This window comes from Cenococcum geophilum, assembly GCF_001692895.1.
Source record: "Cenococcum geophilum 1.58 unplaced genomic scaffold K441scaffold_25, whole genome shotgun sequence".
In the NCBI taxonomy this organism is placed as follows: domain Eukaryota; kingdom Fungi; phylum Ascomycota; class Dothideomycetes; order Gloniales; family Gloniaceae; genus Cenococcum; species Cenococcum geophilum.
In genome coordinates this window covers 1,705,176-1,728,486 of record NW_027137583.1, presented here as the reverse complement: position 1 = coordinate 1,728,486, position 23,311 = coordinate 1,705,176, and the positions used below count along the sequence as shown (strand labels likewise).

At 40.7% G+C, this 23,311-nt stretch overlaps 5 protein-coding genes across 5 annotated transcripts; 2 read left to right on the top strand and 3 right to left on the bottom strand.

Moving 5' to 3' along the window:
• Positions 1–12,080: 12,080 nt before the first annotated feature.
• On the bottom strand, positions 12,081–12,872 carry K441DRAFT_564741 (uncharacterized protein; the record flags this gene model as incomplete). Its single annotated transcript, XM_067643668.1, has 2 exons — positions 12,081–12,690; positions 12,763–12,872. Coding segments are annotated over 2 exons (720 nt in total), but the record flags the coding sequence as incomplete, so codon positions are not given.
• A 2,705-nt stretch (positions 12,873–15,577) lies between these two features.
• Positions 15,578–15,933, bottom strand: K441DRAFT_661237 (uncharacterized protein). Its single transcript, XM_067648852.1, has 2 exons — positions 15,817–15,933; positions 15,578–15,763 (listed from the first exon to the last, which is right to left on the bottom strand). Exons 1-2 carry the CDS (start codon positions 15,869–15,871, stop codon positions 15,585–15,587), a joined length of 234 nt encoding a protein of 77 aa, XP_067503315.1. The 5' UTR covers positions 15,872–15,933; the 3' UTR covers positions 15,578–15,584.
• A 1,083-nt stretch (positions 15,934–17,016) lies between these two features.
• Positions 17,017–19,577, bottom strand: K441DRAFT_661236 (uncharacterized protein). The gene is made up of 5 exons (XM_067648851.1): positions 19,335–19,577; positions 19,077–19,258; positions 18,532–19,019; positions 18,020–18,471; positions 17,017–17,969 (listed from the first exon to the last, which is right to left on the bottom strand). The coding sequence occupies exons 1-5, from the start codon at positions 19,381–19,383 to the stop codon at positions 17,311–17,313; spliced, it is 1,830 nt and encodes a 609-aa protein (XP_067503314.1). The 5' UTR covers positions 19,384–19,577; the 3' UTR covers positions 17,017–17,310.
• Positions 19,578–20,568: 991 nt separating this feature from the next.
• K441DRAFT_661233 (uncharacterized protein) lies at positions 20,569–21,885 on the top strand. The gene is made up of 4 exons (XM_067648850.1): positions 20,569–21,139; positions 21,187–21,482; positions 21,536–21,669; positions 21,723–21,885. Exons 1-4 carry the CDS (start codon positions 20,845–20,847, stop codon positions 21,766–21,768), a joined length of 771 nt encoding a protein of 256 aa, XP_067503313.1. The 5' UTR covers positions 20,569–20,844; the 3' UTR covers positions 21,769–21,885.
• Positions 21,886–22,103: 218 nt separating this feature from the next.
• K441DRAFT_661232 (uncharacterized protein) lies at positions 22,104–23,159 on the top strand. Its single transcript, XM_067648849.1, has 2 exons — positions 22,104–22,384; positions 22,445–23,159. The coding sequence occupies exons 1-2, from the start codon at positions 22,319–22,321 to the stop codon at positions 22,706–22,708; spliced, it is 330 nt and encodes a 109-aa protein (XP_067503312.1). The 5' UTR covers positions 22,104–22,318; the 3' UTR covers positions 22,709–23,159.
• The last annotated feature ends 152 nt before the right edge of the window (positions 23,160–23,311 follow it).

The following is a 23,311-nucleotide window of genomic DNA, read 5'->3' as shown; positions in this document are numbered from 1 at the left end:
TATATAGTTTAAGTTTTCTATTCTTCTTTAGTATAAATAGTACTAGATATTCTGCTAATAACTGCGATAGTCTAATATATCCCTTTTAAAGATTTTCCTAGATAAACTCCTTTAGTGCTCTCCCTTCTTCTTTAGTAAGCTTATAGGTTAAAAAGAACCGTAGACTTATTTCTAGTTTTAACTCTATTTAATAGTTCTATGCTATATACTCTAATAGTTTTTTACTTTCCGGTAACTATAGTTTCTTACTATACTTATAGTATCTTTTTAGTACGTAACTTAATCCTAGGTTAGTCTCTTTATATATTACTCTAAGTTAGTACTATACTATCTTAGTTTATTATTATATTTTATAGCGTTAAGTATTTTTAATATTAACTTAACCTATAACCTAATTAATCTTTAGATTATATTCCTGTAACTAAGGCATTCCTAGTATCGCCTCGCCCTTCCCTAATAGTAGGATATTAAAAGACATTTTAACTTATCTCCCTTTAATAGTTAATTAAATAGGTCCTATTTTAAGGTTAATAATGCCTCCTCTATAGGCTATTAAATCTCTTAAAATTGTAACTAATAGATAAGGGTGCTCTTTTTACCTGTGTAGTAGCCCTATCCTTTTAACTGCTGCTAGTAAGATATAGTTCCTTACTACTCTACTATCTATTAATGCTTTAAACTATTAATCTTACTATTTAACTTATAAATTTAGGTATTGTTCTTAAATTCCTTTAAGGGTCTAAGGCTTTCCTACTAGCTCCCTCTGGTTTTATAGGCCTCTACTTTTCCTAACTATTAGCTACTAGATCCTATTTATACTTAGTTTGCTTTTTGTCCTTAATATACTATAGATACGTATTTTTAGGATATTCCCACTACTATTATCTGTCTAGGCATTCTTCTATAAGGAATCTTTTTAGTTAAAGTATTAAGTTACCTAACTTCTAAACTTCTACTAAATGCTAGCTATATATATACTTAGTATCTCTATACTTTCTTTTATCTAATACCTAAAATATCCTTATAGGGTACTTCCGGTGCTTATTTTTTAGTATCCTATATATATTGCACGTATTATCTATATATGCGATCTATGCTAATATATAATTGTCGGAACGTTAATTATATAACGTGGTCACGGGACCACGTAGCGAGGTTAGCTAACCTGACCTTGGAGCAACCCCTTACTTCTAGAAAAATAATTAACTACCAACTTCAACACCGCATACGTACCACTACAAGTGATATTCGTGCACGTTAATAAAGCGAGTATACCGACACTAATTAGTAGACGTATAGATTAGGAAATACGCAATAGCAAAGCTTAAAACTACGTATTAGCTTAACTGCTAACGCGTTAGATTGCAGAGCTATCGCCCTATTTCAGTTAAAGGAGAAAGCTACGTTACCCTTAAAGCTTGAGACCACGTATCAGCTTACTGACGCGTAAGATCGCCTAGAGAATCGTATCTTTACTTAGAGAGAGCTACGTTACCCCTTAAAGCTTAAGACCACGCATTAACTTAACTATTAACGCATTAGATCGCCTAGAGGACCTTAAAGCTTAAGACTACGTATTAACTTAACTGCTAACGCGTAAGATCGCCTAGAGGACCATATCTTTACTAAGAATCGTCTTTAGTCTTTAGTCTTTAAAAACTGTAGATTTGTTAAGGGGACACGCATATACCCTTATACCCTTACCTTTACACCCCCGACCTTAACCTTGACCTTAACCTCGACCTTAACCTTAACCTCAACCTTAACTTTAACCTTAACTTCTAAACAATGACTACCCTTATACACAAAGACATGATAATATAGAAATTAACTAGAAGGAAAGAATTGCCAAATACGGCTACGGAATTAACTTGGAGACGGCTACGGATAATAATCTAGCGGAGTATATAGAGACTAAGATGCACCTATATATACGGCACAACCTTATAGACTTTTCACTATAGATAGTGTATTAGGAAGACTTTAAAGACTTTATACTAGAGCTCTTTAAACAAGTACGATCTAAAACTAGAGTGGGAATCCGTAACTACCTAGTTAAGAGAGGAATATACATTGTTAAGTAAGATAAGAGGCACACCCTTAGTAAGGTGCTGACGGACGTCGCCTATAAAGAAGAGTTTTATAAATAGACGGACGAGGAGCTTATTGCGGCCCTTATAAAGGTAAAGCCAATAATTATAATAACTTTGTAAGACTGACTTAATTCGACCTTAGATAAGCTTGCTATACCTCCAGCCCTACTACTAGGTACTCCACTAACTCCACTAGCTATTCCAGCCGCTGTACTACTAGCTACTCCGGTTGCTGCACCGCCAGCTACCCCAATTATAGCACCGCCAGCTACCCTAGTCGCTGCCCCCGCTACCCCTACTACCCCCCCCAGATCTACTCCAATTGCTGCACCGCCAGCTACTCTAATCGCTACCCCTACTAACCTCGCTACCCCTCCTGGTCCTTAATCCTTTAATTATAACTAAATCCACGCTCTTATTAACCAACTGCTATAGCTAAGAGAGTAGTAACTATAGCAGCTATAGCAACCGCAGCAGCTATATATATATATACTACCTGAACCAGCTGTGCCTAGCGTGGAGTAAGGACCTAAGCAAGGATCTAAATATAGTAAGGAGGTGGCTATAATTGCAAAGATCTATATAGACGACTAAAAGTATAATAGAGTTAACGATAGCTTTAACTTTAAGCTGACTATCTTTTATAACATCTATAAGAGATCTGGCTTACCACTAGAAGGCTACATAGTGGCATTCCCTAGTATGCTAAAAGGGCTTGCTTAGGACCACTACTATAACAGCAACCTTAAGTTAAGACCTTTTACTAAAGCCTACAACTATATATAACAGTTCTTTAAAGGGCCAGAATACTACCGCAAGAATCTTATAAAGTGGAACAGTATAACCCTCTAAAGAGTTATGGATAAGAACCCTAATAAGTTAATCTATTAGAACTTCTAACTACTTATAGATAAGCTGCTAAAGCAACGCTATAGACTATACCTAGACTTCCGTACGAACCGCATTTTTATAAATAAGCTAGTTACTACTTGCCAGGGAGTACCAGCATGCTATATTACTGTCTCCAACCCTTTAGAAGACCTCTCTTAGTTAATTAGCAAGCTACAATCCTCTATTATTGCGTAGGAAAAAGAACACCCCCTATAGGCCTTAATAAGATTATCTTATTAAGCCTTCTTTACGGATTAACGCTATTACTAAAATAACCAGAATTAAGACCGAAACACTAATTGCTACGGCAGTAATCGCCCCTATAGAACCAACGGTAGACTAAAGGCTAAGTGCTATATCTGTAAGAAGGAGGACTGCCGTTTATAGAAACATATAGAGGAGGAGCGTAATTGGTCTAGAGATAACTATAAGAGACATTTTACTAATATTAAGGGCCGTAATAAGGGCAACTTTAATAACCACTTTAAATAATATGTCGCCGTCTATAAAAGAGATAAAGAGGATAACTTAGACTTTAAAGCCTATATATATAACGCTAACGACTCTAAAAGCAATGCCGGAGAACCTAACGATAGTTCTACCTATATTACTACCTTTAGAACACTTATTATAGAGAAAGCAACCTTTATAAGCGTAGAACTAGCCAATAAGGCTTATATACACCTGCTTATGGCTTTAGAACTCACTACGGAGTCTACTATAGAACCTTATACGGAGACCGACCTATTTACCTACAGTATAGCTACAGCCACAGCGTTACGATACACCTTAACGGTCTTTATAGGAATTATAATCGATACAGGTGCTTTACGTAAGTCTATAGCTGGCTACAGTCAATTCTAAGCTCTATAGGCCGTAGATAAGTCTATAAGTCTTAACACATTAACTAAGGGCTAAGTAACTGTCTAATTTGGGATTGGAGCCTCTATATCTATTAAAACCATAGACGTTAACAGCCCTATAGGCAAGATATAATTCCATATCATTAAAGTAGATACTCCCTTCCTACTTTACTTAGCAAATATAGATAGACTCTATATTAAATACGATAACCTAAAGGACGTTATTATTACTCGCACTAAAAGGGTGCCAGTAGTTAGATAATTTGGCCACCTATTTCTCTTATAGAGCTTCTCCTTACAGTCTTATTTAGTTAAGTCTTTTAATATAAACCCTTACTACTTAACTAACGTAGAACTACGACGTTTATATTATTAATTTAGTTACCCGTTAGTTAATAAACTATAAAAGCTTCTTAATAAGGCTAGCTATGGCTATAATACTAATAGATCCGCTATTAAAGAGCTAACTAAACTCTGCCACTATTGCTAGAAGTATAGCAGATCTCTAGGTAGATTTCGCTTTACCCTATAAGATAACATCAATTTTAATTACAATATTATCGTTAACATTATGTATATTAGCGGCTCCCCCCTACTACACGTAGTTAATAAAGCAACTTAATTTTAAGCTAGCAGATAGCTACGAGATATTAGCGCTAAGTACACTTAGGATATTCTACGGATATACTAGATTAATAGCTACTTAGAACTACTAAACCTAATTACCACAAACGCTAGGAAGAACTTTATTAATAAGGAGTTTAAGTACTACGCTGCCACTATAGGAGTAACTATAAAGTTAGTTCTAGTCAAATCACATAATTCTATTAGAATGGTAAAGCGCTACCACGGTCTGCTATAACAAGCCTATTAAATTATTATAACTAAAATCCCTAAAATTAGTAAGGAGATAGCCCTATAAATGGCCTTTAAAGCTATTAATAACATAGCTGGCCCAGAAGGCCTAGTCCCTATACTCCTAGTCTTCGGAGCCTACCCCTAAATAGTTAAATTGGACGCGCCATTACCTTTAGTTATATAGCGAGCTGCGGCTATTAAGAAAGCAATGGTAGAAATCTAGAAGCTATAAGCTAAACAATAGATTACTAACGCTCTTAATATGCAAAACGGACCACAAACTAATGCCATTTATAGCCTCCCACCTAGTTTGCCTGTCTTAGTCTAAAGAAAAGGCAATACTGGCCAGAGTAGTTATTGGGATAGGCCATATACGCTACTTGCCGTTAACGGTAAGACCTATACCGTAAAGCTACTGAATAGGCTTATAACCTTCTGCTCTATAGTTGTAAAACCTTACCTACTAGACCTATAAGACCCAGTCGAACCACAAGAGCCTATTAAATTAGCTAAACTAGTACCTTCACTAGCTAAACCTTAATCGTTACCTAAAGCCGAACTATAGCTACCGCCAAAGCAAGGCAGAGGTCGCCCCTGTAAATACCTATTACTTACGGCCATCGCAGATATAGCTACTATAGACGCTACAATAGATATAGGTGCTTTTATAGGTAATATTGCAGATATCGCTGATATCGCTATTTACTTATAGAACGATAATAATACCTAATTTAGCGCTTTATAACAAAAGGAGGTTACAGGCCTACTTAAGAAAGGTGTCTTTAAGATTATTAAGCTACGCGATATGCCAAAGGGGGTTAGACTTTTTAACTCACGGTTTATTAATAAGATTAAGAATAAGGGAACCGATAGAGCCTTTAAGAAATTATAACTTGTTATATAGGCCTATAATAATTTAGAGAAAGAGCTAGTCCTTACTTAGTCACCAATAATTTAACGGGTTAGCTAGCGGCTGATTCTCTATATCGCTACTATACTACCGTAGATATAACTCTACCTCCGAGACATCTTATAAGCCTACGTCCAGTCCACTATAAACCTAAACCGCGAGTTCTATATACAACCACCACACAAGCTAAATAAATAATTGGGAATTAATACGGACTCCGTTCTAAAGGTTATAAAGCCACTTTATAGAGTACCTAAAGCTGGAAACCACTGGTTTAAGACCTACTATTTATACTATGTTAATTAGCTGCGAATGGACCAGTCTACGTATAACCCTTGCTTGCTCTATAGCAATAAGCCTTTTAAAATCGTTGGCCTATAGACTAACGATACACTATTCCTCGCAAATAATACCTTTATAGAGGCTAAATAAAGCGAACTATATAAGGCTAAATTTATAGCTAAGGAGCGAGAGCAATTAACCGCTAATATACCAATTAAGTTTAACGGAGGACTTATTTAATTAATATAAGACGGGAGTATTACGCTAACGTAAAAGCGCCAGTGTAAGAACCTTAGTGTAGTTAATACTACGCTAGTAGACAGCACTAGCTCTAAAGGAGTTACGCGTGGCCTGCTTACGCTAAAGAACTAGTATATCGCTTAACGCGCTAAAGGAGCCTATATTACCTTAGTCTGTTAGCTAAAGGCCTTATTTAACCTATCCTTTGCTACCTAGGTAATTAACCTAGTTAAAGATAATATAAAGAGTCTTAATAAGTAATTAAGCTGGTAGATTAAGAACGTAAATAGAGGCCTAAAGTTTATTAAGCTAGACGTTAATACCTTATAACTTCTGGTATTTATAGACGCTTCCTTTACTAATAATAAGGACTTATCTTCGTAAATTAGCTATATACTTATACTAGCAGACGCCTTAAATAAGGCAAATATTGTCTACTGGTCCTTAATTAAGTGTAAAAGAGTCACTAGGAGTATATTAGCCTTAGAGTTATACGGCATAGCGTATAGTTTTAATATAGGCGCTGTAATTAAATCCACGCTAGACAAGGTCTTATAGGTCAACTTACCACTTGTTCTCTATACTGATTTAAAGTCTTTATATAACTGTTTTATCCAACTAGGAACTACGTAAGAGAAACGCTTAATAATTAATATAATATGCCTTTACTAAGCTTATAAACGAAGACAGATTACTAAAGTTAAGTAGATTAATAGAGATACTAACCCTGCGGACGCTATAATAAAGGGTAAGCCCTATACGGCACTATTATAGCTTATTAACATGAATTAAGTTAAATTACGGGCCGTAGGGTGGGTTAAGCGAACGGATTTAACTTTAGTTTAGTGTCGGCGCTAGTACTAAGCGAGCTAATAGTAATTTTCTATCCCGGGGATAGAAAATCCTAATTGGTTGGCAGAAGTTAGGTTTAGCAGAATTTGGCAAAATTTGGCAGAATTCGGTATTATAGCAGAATTCGGCAGAATTTAGTAATATGTCAGAATTTGGCAGAATTTGGTAATATAGCAGAATTTAGCAGAAAGTCGCTATTGCGTATATACTACGAATAGCCTAGAAGTAGACTTAACTTTAAAGTATAAATTAGTCTTCTTTTTAGAGTTGCTCTAGTGTTGGAACGTTAATTATGTGACGTAGTTACGGGACCACGTAGCGAGGTTAGCTAACCTGACCTTGGAGTAACCCCTTACTTCTAGAAAAACAATTAACTACTAACTTTAACACCGCATACGTACCACTACAAGTGATATTCGTGCACGTTGATAAAGCGAGTATACCGACAATAATATATTTAGTGTTATAGGTTAACTCTTAGTTTATTTATTTTTATAAGCTTAAACCTTTATTTACTTAACCTAATTATTAGCTTATTATTTGCTAGTACCGATATTTATATTATATCTCTTTAGTCTATAGCCTATTTTTTTAAGTTCTTTAATATTATAATTAGTACTCCTTTTATATAGCTTATCTGTTTTTCTGATATAGTTTAATCTAATATAACTTTCTTATCTAGCTATAAGTAGAAACTTTCCTAATTATTATTCTTATACTGCCTATACCACTTCTAATATAGTTTTATAAGCGTATACAATTTATTTATAAGGAAATATCTTTTTATTGCTGCTTTGTTATAACCCTTTATATGCCGTTTTTTAAACCTAGTTAAGATTCTAAAATCTTCTTCTTGCTCTAGTTTAGTAAGCCACTTAGCCCTTAGCGTGCCTACTCTTAGCCTATTAGTGATTTTTCTTATAGGTCTCCTATCCCTTAGATAACCTAGCCCTCTTAGCTTATAGTCTTATCTTTACTATATAAAGATTCTTTCTCTAAATTCTTATGCGCTTTCTCCTAGCTTACGTCTAGCTATTAGATCCTTAAAGTTATCTTACTTCTTAATCTTAGTATTAACTTTTTAATCTTTAGGCTAAATACTTTATTTACCTAATAAGTCCTTTAGGTTTATATACCTGTCTTCTAGTCTAATTATTATTTATATTGCAGAATCTCTAATTTATAAAGTCTCTTACTTCTTTCTTATAGGTGTTCTTATTTGTTCTTTAAAATCTTAGCTCCTTAAGATCCTTAATCTTAAGCTTACTTCTTTCTTAAGCTATACTCTAGCCTTAGTTTAACTAGGCTTTTAAATCTCACTTATTTTATCTTAAGAGTCTTATACCTTTAAGAAACTTCGTCCTAAGCTTATTTATATATTACTAAACTAAGCTATTGCTCTACTTTATTAGTTATTGTCCGTTATAGGTCTTTAAGCGTGCCTTATCTTGTCTTAAGAATCTTAGTTATCTCTTATCTCTTCTTAAGATTTTTAAGCCTTTAGCCTTTTACCTTTATTAAGTAGTAAGCTAGCACTAGCAGTTGTCTACTTACTTAATTATTCTTTAATATTTCTTCTGCCGTCTTATAAAGCAATAGATTCTATATCTAATAGTATTATAATGCCTGTTATTAAACCTTACTTTATAGCGGTCTTAATCTCTACTTCTATTACGTTATTAAGGTTTAAATACCCCTAGTTAGTTCCTTTTTTTTTTCTTATTGCTATTAATTAATAAGTACTCTAACTCTATTATTATTGTTACTAATCTTTATCCGTACGTTACTATAATATTTTAATCTAGCTTATAGAGTTAATCTTATTCTTTATTTAACTTTTTAGTTCCTTTAAGTCTTCTTAACTCTAGCTCTTATAGCTAATAGCTTACGCTATACTTAGCGTCCTTATAAATTTAATATACGTTATTATAATAAAACGTAAAACTTTTAATTAAATATTCTTTTGTTCCTTATAGTATACTATTAACCCTCTATACGTATATATTATATACTATTAGTTTAGTTCCCTTTATTATATAGCGTCTCTAACTATCTTTATAATCTCTAGTAAAGTAACCTTATTTCCCGCAATTTATATAAGCTTTATTTTTAAACTATTACTATTATTATAAAGCCCGCTTAAATGTCTTCTGCTACTAAAATCCTTAGTTTAGCCTATACTCCCTAGTCCTATAATTACTTAATTCTTAACCTTTAGGTTTTTATAGTTTCTTATTCCATCTCTTATAGTTTTCTTTAGTACTACTTAGGTCTATTAGCTCTGCGCTATACCATAGTTTTTAATTTAGCTTTTATTATTACGTACTCTGCGCCTTATATAACTGTAGAACTCTATCCTAACCTTTTTTAGTCTATTCCCTTTAGAAGATCCTATTATTAATCTTTATTACTTAATCTATTAATTCTCTTAGGGTATCTACATCTTCTATTAAAATAATTACGTCCTAAACTTTAGCCTTAAGTCCCTATTTATACTATACTATAAGCGCCTTATTATTCTATTTAACCTATATAATAAGTATCTAAAATTATATTATATACTTAATTGCTAAGGTCCGCTATATTATATTTTAAAGCTTTCTCTTTACTATAGTAGATGCTTTTAGGTCTCTAAATATTTACGTTAAGTGTTCTATAAATCCTTATTAGCTAAAAAATATAAACCATACTTTCTAGTTTATGGTTGTTATTCTGTATTTCTATATTTCTATAAGATAAGGTTTAAACTACTTAAGTGCCCTTCCTAATAAGAACAATCCTATATATACTATTTAGTCTATAGGTATTATTAACTTTACTCCCTTTTATATAACCTTAAAGTATATCTATGTTAGGAATCCTTTAAGTTTTAACCTTTCTCCTATAAACCGTTTAATAGATAGTAACTTAACTTTAGCTACTCCAATTCTATTAAGTCTATTTTTAAGTATAATATTATTACTTATTAACTAATTAACTATTTTCTATAACTGTCTAACTATAACTAGTTATAAGTTAGTATCTGCTATACTAGTATTATTACCTAACTCTAAGGTCCTTGCTGCTGTTAATAGCGTTATAGTCGCTACTTTTAGTGGCATATTATTAACTCCTTATTAAAACCGTAACCGTGGTAGTAATTATATAATAAAGCCTTATAGTAGATACTACAGTAGACTTATTAATAGGCTAGGTATATAGGTATTAAATAATAGTTAATAAGTAATAATAACTGGTGGAGTGGTTGCCTAATAGATTAACTTTAATTATATTCTAAGAATTACTGTAAGGAAGGAACTATCTAGGTAGGGATTAAGGGTCCTTAAATATATAACCGTACTCCTATAAAATCCTTCTTGTACATAATGTACGTGTTATACGTAAGGTACGTAAGTTCCTCTTGTTCCTCTTATTTAATACGTAGCATGTTATGTGACTTTGGTTACTATTCCTCGTTATATAGTTCCACGGGTTCCATTCTGGACCGTGCTTGTATTAACTAACTAGCTTCTTCCGACTCTTCTCTAAGTAGTCGTAATATCGTACTTAAAGCGTCCGTAATAATAAGGCCTCTATATTATAACCAAATAACTCCTTAGCTTTCTTTAATAAGTTAAATATTTAGGATAAATTAAGCGGCTAAATAAACTAGATAGCTAAAGAACCTATATAGCTAAAGAATAGGTATATAATAAGAGTAAATACAATTAGAGAATCGGCAAAAGTAGTACTAATTAGGAAAAATGTTTAACTATTTTCTTAACCTCGTAAGGTTTCTTTAGCCGGGTAGTTTCCAGCCGTCCTTTTACTTAAGAGGCTAGGTTTGGCCCCTCGACACCTATTTATAGATAAGAGACTTAAAATAGTTCTCTTATCTTAATAGTAATATTACTAAAACCTCTAAATATAGCTTTACTAAATTTAGAAAGTCCTAAAAGCAGTCTTATACAGTCTTATATACTATAGCTCTTTTATATATTTACCTATAAAGGGCCGCCGAATAGCTTCTAAGATTATAAACGCTATAAATTATCTAAGCTCACCTACCCCCTAAAGTCGGCCACCGAACCAAAATTAAACCACCGATTTATTAACCTATTTTCTCTATAACGAATCGATTAATATAGACTAAAATAAGTAGAACTTACAAGTGGCTATCGTAGATTTTAAATCTAGTGTTTATAAGTCTGTACGAAAAGCTGTACTTATATACGGTGTCCCTTTGTTAATTTTAAGCGATTAATTGTAACGCGTCCCGCTCCACGTCGCCATAAGGCCAAAAATACAGACAGTGCTCGCGGGATCTAATATATGTACACTTATATTAATCGAGTGGCACGCTACCAGGTAATTTATACACCAATATAAATAGCAATTAACTCCTATATAGGAGGCCTTACTTATTAATTAGGTACTTAAATAGAACTTATAAGGATTTATTCCCTTATATATATAATTATAAAAGAATAGCAATCTAAATCTTTAATTAAAATAGCGATACTAGGCCCCTTAGTATAATATAGATAATTAGCTATTTTAAATTAAAAAATTATTTACCTAGTTAATAGAACATTCCTTTCATAGGCAGGACTGCGACGTATTGATGGGATGCTGCTGCCACGGCGATCTGTTCGCAGATGACCAGGGTTCCACCTGCAAAGGAATGAAGATCTGGCATATGACAATGAAGCAAACGTTCTTACTAGGCTTACGGAACTTGATCATAAGACCAACACCTAAGATCGTCAAAGGAACGCGCAAGTCATTTGAAGCGGCTGGTCCATTGGATCAAGATTCCAGCGATGGAAGCAGGAACCGATGCTACAGGTCTGCACGGCACTGAGGTAGTTCGCGACTTGGAGGAAGGAGGAGATAAGAATGCTATGTGGCAGATTGCGGCTTGAGGTGTCTTGAGTATGTTTATCCGTAATTGTATTCAACGAATAATCCGAATTTTAAGAGCTTTTATTTCTAGAGAAGATAGAATAAAAAAGGAGAAATAAGGATGCATAAGAGAAGGAAATATATCTCTAATCAGAAAATCAGAAGAACGCCAACTCCACCCTCACCTTCATCCTCATCCCCGCTATATCATCTTGGCCCCTGATTCAAGCGATGAACAACCTCCATCAAAATATCTTTCTCTCTTTGCACTTTCTCGAGCTCTTTGCGCAGCTTCTCAACTTCCCTCATTAATGCTCGCTCCCTAGGGGCCGGTTCCGTATGATCATTCCCATCACGGTCCTCTTGCTTCGACTTCTTCCTCATATTCGTGTCCTCGACGTCGACAGCATTTGGTGTCAGGCTCACTGATGCATGTCTCCGCTTCCTTGGCGCTACTTCCAGCGAAGCCATTTGCCGGTCATCAGGTAGCGGCAATACTGGTGTTTGTATGTCAAGCTGAGTTGAAGCGCTCACATGTCGAGACGAAGCCAGAACCCGCTGATGTCTCTGCTTCACGTGGTGCATTAAATTGTCTTTGCGACTGAATCCATTCCCACTTCCAGGTCCACGTGGGCAGTTCGGCTCACTGCAGAAAAATAAGGTGTTGGTGCTGTCTTGCTTGCTGCCCCCGCTGTTGGGTGTTTTGTGAACAGTACGCTCATGCCGTATCTGGTCACCTTTGGCGGCAAAGCCTTGGGTCCGGATACAGCCGGGGATTGTACATCTGTAAGGGCGCTCATGCTTGTTTTTATGTTTCCTGTTTGGTGCGTTTAGCTCAGTTGGAGGAATAGATATGAATGGATTAGGAGAAAAGATATGGGGGACTTACGACCAATTGCGGATATTGGCGAAGACGAGGGTCTTGTTCCTGCAATCGACGTGGTCACAGATAATATCACCGTCTGAGTTTCTAGGAGCCTGTTCGAGCTGCGTAGAGCTCGTCGCGGTTGTCGACGCCTGGGGAGGTAGAGCGGTTTGCTCAACCTGAGTGCCGGCTCCTGCAATGTATACCGTCAATAAGTCTTGAGTAGGCAAAGGTGCGGCGATGTGGTCATCCGCATGAGCAACATCTGAGTGCTGCTGGGTTGAGCTACCGGCTTCAAAGGTTTCCACTAATGGTGGAAAATCTGATGAGATCTCCTTGTCGAGTGAGTTAGGTGAAGCAACTTGTTCGAAAAGAGTGTCAAAAGCTATGTTTCCATCGGAAACCGAAAAGTCGGCAAAGTCTATCTCGTTCAACCACTCTAGGGAGTTAGGGGAAGAAGGCAAATCTTGCAATGCTGATTGTTCTGAGATGTCTTGGTATTGCAATAATGGTGCAGCCGGTGGATTAAACAAAGCCTCTGGAATAAATTGTCAGTGGTATTGGCTGTAAAATTTGCATCTGTTCTCACTTACCAGAACCTGGGAAGAGCCTCCAGTCCTCATCCTCCAACAAAAGATGCAACTGGTGCTCATCGACGGGGCTGAGAGGGGTATAGAACATCCAGCAGACACCCCATAATACCACCAAAGCTGGCCAGATAGTCCAGGGCATAGTTGTACACGGTGGTCGTATACCGCCCGGAAATTCGGAGAATCTGGAATAGACTTCATTCAAAATAAGAGCTATGTAGAGACGAATGGTCTGCATAAGCTCGATAATTTGATCCAATAGTCCCCAAACTATCATCAGGAATTCCCATAGAGCCTTGAGCTCCTTCGATTTCGTTCCAAGACGGATGCTCTCTCGCTGTCGTCGTCGCTCCTCTTCTCGCTGTTGTCGTTGACGTCGTCGCTCACGTCGTCGCTCCATCACTTCCGTAAGACTAAGACTAAAGAAACATTCCCTAAAGACATTGCTATGTCTACTAAATCTACTAAAGAAGTAGGGGTTAATTGATTCATTGGGAACAGGCCGGCTCCTCGTTCGCAAAGGTGCTGGTGAGCCCAATGAGCTCTTGAAGGATTCAGTGTGGGCATCAACTAGTCCGGCTTGTATTTGATTGGATGAAGCCCCGCACGGAGGGCTACTGACAGCAGATGAATCCTTGCTGACGAGGCTCGTGTTGGATTGCAACCCATTTTGGTCTGGAATGCTCTTAAGGGGCTGGCAGCTGAGACCAAAAGCAGGGGTCATATCCGAGAGAAAGTGAGTAGTGATAAATGCTGGGAGAGGCAGCCAGTCCTCATCCCAAGTCCTTTTAGTAGACTCGAAAGGATCACCGGAAGTAGTTGGCGTATACATGACTTTTAGAGCAGAAGGCGCTACGGACAAGAGATGAGCGGCAATGCCACGAAGAAGGAATATGGTCTCACTAGCGTTGTTCTTGATGTGTTGAAATGGAAACAATGCAAGATATCCCCAGCGGCAACGATGGCTAGCTATATACCAACCAGCTGCATCGTCGACGAGTGCGCAAGGTAGACGTCAAAGATGATTGCCTGATCACTCCACAAGGCGAACCAGGCGAAATTAAGGCGAAATTTCGCTCATGTGTTCTCCATCCTTGCAACGCCACCACCATTTTCAAGGAACATATGCTTATCGAATCAATACAGTCAGTGCAGGATAAGAATGCCAAGGAGAGCTTCCTCTAATTTTCAGCGTTGTCCGATGGGGAGGCATCAATTCATGATCGCACCATTGATTAGTGACTCACATTTAAGGCGAAAGTTCGATGGCCGCCACGCACGTGCCGGCTTTGCACTATGACACAGTATACGCAGATGATTGTATATCTACTACCGTGTCCGAACTCATGATGTTATCATGAGTTTTTCGTAAAAATGAACGGAATGCAACTAATATGATTAGTTAGTTATGCGAAGCGCAGTTGTCAACGATATCAATTTTATTAATGAATAGCTGCATTAATATTGCTTATATAAAACATGGATTACATAACGGATACCGAGACAGCTGCGTATCCTTATCTCAGTAAGCGACTCAGACGGCAAGGGCAGAGCTGAAGGCGCACTGAGCGGTGCCGCCAAGAACGCCATAGCCCCTCACAACTCAGCCTAATCATCTCAGGGCTTGCTTCGAGCTTGCTATGTTCTTTGGAGTTCTTGCGATGCTCACAGGCGGCTTCGAGAGCTGTGGGAGAAACACATACTATGGTACCCGGCCGAAGTTTTGTACATTGTCAATGCGCTTACGGGGGGCCCTGCCAGCGCCACCCGACAAAAATACACCAATCAATATAGGTAGTAATCGCTGCGCAAGGTGGATTTACTAGATTCTGATTAGTAATTGAATAGATTTCAAGCCTCTTTGGCCCTCGTAAGCGCATTGACGATGTACAAAACTTCGGCCGGGTACCATAGTATGTATCGTGGAAGTGCTCTATCAGTTTAGCACTGGAATCTACGGTCAGAAGGCAGTGGATATTGAACACTTATATCCGAGACCACATGAACTTCTTCTTTATAAAAGTCATCTTATCTAGTTATCACTCATGAAGTTCTGGTTGGATTGGAAGATAAGAAGAGTAAATAAGAAGAGTAAAATGTTATATGTAACTCGTTGCTGACTCTAAGCTTCGAGCCCACGATTTTGCGCTTTCAGTGAGCTCTTTTCAGCATTCAGCCAATTTGTCTTCATTGCGTTAGGTTAGCCTACACTACAGTCAGGGCTCTTTCCCACTAAATCGTTGAACAGCCCTCTTCTCATTCTGAACGTCTCTTTATTACCGCTACCACGCCCTCCGAAACGACCACTAAAGCCCTTGTAGCTCCCAATACAGCAGCAGTGCCATATCCACCCATCGCTGCACTCTGCAGTGTCGACAATGCACTACCAGCCTGCAAGCTTCCTATTCCTGATTGAGCCATGCTGGCAAAAGAGGCTAAGAATGGTGTTAGCAATGGGGGCCACCGGCGAACCATTTTCATTGTTTACCAGCTCTTGGGCCTAAAGCTGTCCATCCAAATGCTGAAAGCAGTGGCACGGTCATCAGGCCTGGAAACAGCAACGTGAGACCGCTTAAGGCGTGAAAGAATGTCCGAATAGGATGTGCGACCACGTAACGGATTACCGGACTAGGAAGCACGGCGCGGGCGAGTTGAGCTAGGCTGGCCTTGACAGTTGCGTAAATATTCGCAGAGAAAGTGGAAATTGAAACACCCATTGTGAAGGACTGGGTTGGTAGTTCTGCATATAAGGGAGGGCGTTAGGTTTACGTTTTATACTTTAATTATGTGAGGCTAGGAATTTGGGGCATGAGTAGGCTCCCAGAACCGTGCCTCATTACACTTCATTCGTGTAGCCGTCGCCCAATTAGATTTCACGAAGCCACAGCTTTTCACACCATCTGCATGCGGCGTCATGGCCCACCACCTCGCCACACGAGCCGCCAATACGTTCGTTAACCGGAGTGGCTAAGAGTCAGCCAAAGGACCCCGACGTTTGCCTGCAAGCCTGATTAGAAGCGCTCGTTGCGAAATTAGGCATTAAAATCATCGTAAGAGCCACCTCGTATTCAGAGATGTAGAATCTTATCGGTCCTAAATGCAACATCAGTAACTGTCGTCCCAGTTATCTACGCAACTCCGGCTCGGATCTGCTCAATTCAAAGACGAACGACTAGCTGCCACCGAGTTGCTTCAAACGCCCTAACACTAGCTCAGTGTCCTCAAAAATCAGGGCCTCTCACCATTTCTCACCTTTCATGAAGGTGTGATGCAGGCACCATGTAACTGTCCCCGTATATTTTAACTCTATCTCATCCGCAACAGTACCACATCATTCTGTAGCGGCCGCGTGGTCCGGGGTTCCTGCGACGGATCTTTCGACATAAAGTTCTGTCGGATAGCACATTCCTCGAATGGTTTTTCGAAGCAAAAGTCGAGAAGAGCGATGTTTTAGTAAGTTTAGCGATGATGTATAAGCATAGTGGGATAGCAGTGTGGAAGACCAGGGGTGGCGCGCGGCACGAAGCAAGGCTAGACTAAATTAGAGAAATGTATTGATTTTGTGGGGAAGATTTGCGGAGAAAAGTATCTTTTTCCATTTTTGATGCTTGTAGCAATAATGGCAAGAATTTTTTTTGGTGTAGGTTTCTCTAGTCCGGCAGCATTGATAGGCACAATTTTTTGGTTATGATGAATTCAATGAAATGACTGTAAAGTGGCTGCTCTCGGAACGTTTTAGTACAAGCGAATCAAATCAACGGAGCCTGAGTAGAATGTTAAAATAATTGGAAATGTATAGACGGGTATCTGATGATCTTGAAGATCAGCTTGTTGAGATATCGACCAGAAAAAATGCCGCTCTAAATCCGAACGAATGTCTAGAATTTACGCCCGACTTTCACCTTGATGAACTAAATATATATGCGCCCTGTGCGCCTAGTTGCCGTGATAAAAGAAAATCATAGTGTTGCCAGTGTTTTCATTATATCGATGTAACACGCCCGGAATGAGGACGCTGAGGCCGGAGGTTTATCACAGACTCAAGTTCCTTGAGCATATTGTTGCTGGCCTCCCTTTGCTCCCGAAAAGCGGCCTGACGTGCGCGATCTTCTTGTATCTTCATCATTCGCTCTTCACGGGAGAGAGTTTTGCGTCGCCGAGGAATTGCAATTGCTTCGAAGATTTCCTCGTCGGAGTTGCTGCCAGAGACACTAGGAGGACCAGAATGTGATGGAGTGTCCCCGTTCAATGCTCGTAATGCGTCTGAGGGGCTGCCTTCCTCTACTGCTGTCAAGCCTCCCAGACTCGGGGCTGGTGAGCGCATCCCACTTGAGGCTTGAGAAACACGACGCTCATGTCTGTCAATATTTAGGGCTAATGCGGCTTTACCTGTTTCCCAAGCTTGAATGAGACTCTTTAGGTCTGCTCCGATTGACTCGTATTGCGTCATAAGGCTTGAACCCAGTTCTGTCACATCCTCTGAATCTTCTAGATTTTTATTGGACTCTTCACGCAAAATTTGCATTTTAGCCTGAAGCCCTCTAATACCTTGAGATAGCGAGCTTAGTTTGCGGACCGAAGCGCGTAGTCTTTCTCGTGCAGGATTTGGCTGGACTTTTTGCGGTGAGGGGATTGTGAATTCTGCGTCTAAATTTAGCCACGCTCGAGAATAATTCAGTGAATATACGTACGCTCTTCCTCGCCTAAGGTTCGATTTATCTTCTCGGCCCATTTGCCTGTAGAGACAGCTGTGGTCTCCATAACATTCACAGCTATGCGCCATCGAGCAAAGTCTGGCTTTCCTCCATCCGCTTCAAGTGCTAGGAGAGAGCACAGAAATACTCGTCTAAGAATGGAGAACCGATATTGGAGAATTCGAAGGGCTTTTAATGTCTCTGCGTCTTCAAACTCGGATTCTGAAAATCCTTGCGCCGCTGCTTGAAGATCGGGGTTGTTTATGTCGTAAACGTCGAAATACTTCTCCAAATCGTCTTCTTCGATAAGTTGCCGTAATATCCTACATTGCTCTACTACTATTGGAATAGCCTCAGCAAATGCGCTTCGAAGACTACGACGTAGCTGGTGACATCGACGGGCTTGTCCTTTCTCTTCGAGTCTCGTGATAGGTGGGAGTGGGCTGCTCCTGTTGAATGGTCAGCTATGAGAGACTTGGAAATCCCGAGACACACAAGGGGAGCCTTACAGTCGATAGCCTCTAGAAACAAGTTCGACTTCTTGTACTAGTGCTAGACCTGATGACGTGCAAGTGTCAAATGACTGTAGGTTGGCAACAAGAACAGAAGCCGCCTCAACAGCTTGCTGTCTTAGATATTGAAGCCATTGTCGCCTCATGTACGCGTAGCATATTACGGCAACTACTACAAAAGCCAAGAAGACGAGGAACAATCGCCCTTTGCTGAGACCAGTCGGCTTGCTCCTAGACCAGTGTAGCAACCAAACTAGCAGGAAAGCTGCTGCTCCTGTCAATAAGGCACCAGTTAGGCTCGTGGAAGTATCCTTATATCCAGGAGACTGGGATTGTGTGCTAGGATCGAAATGGGGAATCGCCGCTGCTCTGAAAGCCCCTTGCCCTGTGTGTTCACCAAGAAGCTGAGATGCAACTATGAGGTATCGGAAATGTTCTAGGAATCGTTGGTTGTCAGCCCGGCCAAGTCTGGAGTTCACGGCTTTCTGAGGGGTTCCGATATTAGCAAATGCTGAAAGGTCATTGCAGTATTCGGGACTTACTGAGCAGGCGCTGTGTATCCTCGCAACGGGTGTATTATGCGTAATCTGCACCCGTAGAGGCTGCGGTAGCCTGCCCTTGATCCTTGAATGCAGCATAGATGGCCCCCGAGGTGCAAAACCCTGCTCCACAGGTGAGGCTGGTTCGGAGGCATCCTGGGATGAAGCACGCCCTCTGCCTTCACCTATACCAAGCATCAGGTTCCTGAGCCAGACCCGCTTCGCACTTGGAGAGAAGCAAGTATGCATATTTATTCGTACCTTCTAGAAACTCGGCCAGAGGCGAGTCTTCGTAGATGATGTTCTCCATCAAAGGGTCATGTTGGTGTCTCGTGGCCCTTTGCACACAAGCAGACTGTTTACGGGGTAGTGCGGAAAAATTGCGTCTCAAGGGGACATTGCGCAGTGGTAGCCGCCGCGTTTTCAGGGTATGCCAAAGTACGGCGCTTTGAAGGGTGTTAGGAATGCAAGAATGCGAAGCTCATCGGCATGCATGGATTCGCTGAGATGTGCTAAGAGGCGCGCCAGGAGGCGGAATTGTGGGTGAGCCAAGACATGCTCCAAGCGCCCGTTGCATCACTGCTTATGTCACGCATGGCTCGCTGTTGGTGAGGTTGACGTTGTTGTGCATCGTCCTTTAGACATTCCATTTTTCCGATTGCTCCAGTTGCAACAGCACCAAGAAATACCAAGCGATGGGGATGTGGGTTGCAAGTTTTGTTTATTACTCCGAGATTACTGATTTTGACACAAACCGAGGATCTGTTCTTCAGCCCTACGCCGTGTTGTTTGTTTTCTGGGCTTTCTTGGAACCGTGCCGAAGTCTCCCTCGCGGAACGGGATCCTCTCTTTTAGCTTGTATCACATAATCGCGCCATCGCCCCGAGATAACTCCAAAGAAAGAGAAGACTGCAGGAACGACCGCGATGTCTCGTGTTCCTGTTACCGCGTAGATCGCTTCCACCATACTTGCTGACAAAATCGCTAACTTTCGATCCAACGACCATCGAGCTTCCACAATATTCCATTTTTTAACTTCTTTCACCTCCACGCCGATTCTTGTCTGCATTGGCGTGGTTAGCCTGGCTCAATCGATGCCTGGTGCTTAGCGTAACTCTCTCTAACTTGAGTCAGTACGTCTCGTAGGGGAAGGTGTCCTGCACTAGCATGCACGCAATCAATTCACGCGGTCTAGTACGCTCAAGGCTTCTATCGCGAACTGCGGAATGTTCGCCACAAAGACGGTGCCCACGGGCTGGGTCAGTGCACGGCGGAGATTTCGCACACATGTTTCGTTGTCATCCGGCTGGGCCTACCATGTGGCAATAGGCGCAACAAACCTTAAGGTGTGCGCCTCCTGTCAGATGCCCGCCCTGTGTCGAATTGCAAGGCTGCCTTATACCGAGGGTGCGTAAGGTGTCTGATTATTGGGTATCATTCACTTTTTGCATTTGTTCAGGAGGCCAAGCTGGCTAACAGTTTCCTATTCTCAGCAACCGCTCCTTAGCTCACTTCATCTTCTCTGAACCTATCACGTACTCTAGACTGGCACCCCTTCATGTCGTGCTGGATTGCTTCCTCTTCAAGACTAGGAGCTTCCACTGATGATAATTTCGTATATATCGTTTGCACCTCACCATCTAAAATCAGCCGAGACTGTTATTCCCTAGCTTCAATTATTCGCCGTCTTGACCTTATTATCAGTCTTTCATATTCCCTAGCATTTCAGTATTACCATAGAAAGTTTGAATCCTGACCAACTTCTGATTCAATGGACTACCAAACTTTCAATACTGTGAATCAGATTTCTGCAATGCTGGATACAAACCCAGATAACTGGAGAAATTATGTGACCCTTGCAAGAAATGTCATGGCGTCAATGCATACCCTCGCCCCATCCGCTGATCCAACGGAGAGGCAGCGGCAGAATTGGCACATTGATGTTTTTCAGCGATTGGCATACTCCGATGTAGACAATGGCGGTGTTGCGGACATTGCCAACTGGTGTGTCCGACAAGCACTCACCCTACTGCAACACCAACCTGAGGACGTGGACCTTCTGAGACGTGAGTGGAAACATTCACAATAGGAAACCGGGCTAATGAAATGACAGTTGTTGGACAAAACTGGCTGCTCCGGGCACAGCCGTGTTTGGCAAGAATACACCTGCTCGATGGCCACTCGTCCAGTAGCGGCGGCAGCCATGGAGCAACCGCATCCGCTTTTTCCTTGAGTAGGAGTGAAGAAGAACGCCAGGCTGCTAGAGCAGCTGCAGAAGCAGAAGATCGACTACATACTGCAGACTATGTTGAAGCCAGTGGTATCCTTCTTCCAGCAGTTGAATACTTAGCTCGAGCAGTTGGGGTGGCCCAGTCTCAGGGAAGATTGACAGGACATCTGCTTGCAACCGTTAGCATTCCCTCCCACGGCTATATTTCCAAATTCTGACCAAATTATCACAGGCTGCAGAGGGATACATGAGTTTGGGGAATGTGTCGTCCATGCGGATCAACGATCGATATTTCCACCAAGCACTGGCGTATTTAAGACTTGCTGAGAATTTGCCTGGCTATACGCTTCCAACCCATTTGCAGCAGTAAGCTTACAGAAAACTTCAAATTCAATAACTGTTTATTTACACTATATTAGGTACCTTGCCGATTATGGACCATACGATTTGTTGAACGAAGAATGAATGTAATTGCATTGGTGGGGACTGCTTCTACTGCATTAGTGTAGTATGCCCGCGGCCTGGTGCCTTAGATAGCTGCTTCTTAGAAAGAAAAAAATAGACTTTTAATTTCCTTTCCGCTAAATATTACTCTTGTGAAAGGGTGAAGGCTGTATTTCGAAGGATTTTTGAACGATGCTAGCGTAATATGTCAGTGATGTTGAAGTGTGCACGGACCTGAGCTACGGCGCAGCACGGAGGAGCTTGGCACCGTCTAACTAGTTAAAACTCACAACAACGCCGAGCCGACCTCGAAGATATCAAGAATTATCTCCGCTCGTTCGGGAGTCATTACGACAAAGCCATTGTGGCGGACGTGCAAGCTGAGCCATTACGACATTCATTCCTAGCTGCCCGTTACTGTAGCCTCTACCCGCGTCAATCCTCTACACCGCATCTCGTCGCTGTCCCTATCGTCACTTCGGCCGAGCGCATTCGCCCAGTTTTAGGAGCGGACGAATCTAACGTCAAGCATTCGGTGTGATCTAAGTCACTTTAAGAAGTCCATTCCATCATGCTTGACGAAAGGGAACTTGCCGTCAACCCTATAGTACAGGCTAGTGTGCAGCACAATGCCCAGGTATCCTTCACCCCTCAGTCAACATCAGCCCTGCATAAGTGCTCACGCTTGCCACTATAGACCATCTCGAATATGCGAAACCTTACCGCATCGCTTTTCGGCGTGGCCGCCGGAACGTTAGGCCTCGAGTCATACCCCGGCTTCATCTTCTATTTGGTCGGTACCCTCCTTGTCTCGGCCCTCATCTTCGCCTTCCGGGCGGAATGGAAGCCTTCGGCATACTTCCATCAGCCTCTCAGTGACCTATGGGGTGGTGATGTGTTCAGTGGGCTGAGTAGCTTTGTGCTTACGTGGACCTTATTTTACGGGCTGGTGAGGGCATGAAGATGTATTGCAGACTTGGGGTTGAAGTGGGACATGCCAAGCAGGCACGCGTTTCATCCGCAAGAAATGGTGATGTGCGATTGCGGCGTCATTCGAGGCGGTGTCCTTGTGAGGGACTATGGTGAGGAGATATCTCAGTGTCCGCATTGGACGGCTGTATTACTTGTGACTCAAGACCATCACCATATATAGGTTGAGATTCCAGTTATATATGTTGAAGGGGCAAAGCCCTCAACGTCAGAAATTACCAAGAGAAGAATAAGGAGCCGGCGTGGGGCGTGGCGGCGAAATGTTGAATTGGTCTAAGCTAAGAAGGCAGCAGGCAGGGCGCACTTTTCACAGTAAGACTAGAATCGTAGATAGTATTTGGAATCACCTACTCAGGTAGAACCATTTACAGTCATAACTCTTTAGTACGATAAGGGTCGTACGGCTGAGCGTATCGTAATGCCAACGGTAACTGTTATACTAAAAGTTACGTGTCAGGTTAATGATCAGGAAATAGGAGACCAATCCTAAAAGGGCGTAGGGTATTTGCCTCACGAGCCAAATAGGGCCCCTCCCATATACAAAATCTCTTCTGGTTATAACGATTTTGGTAGA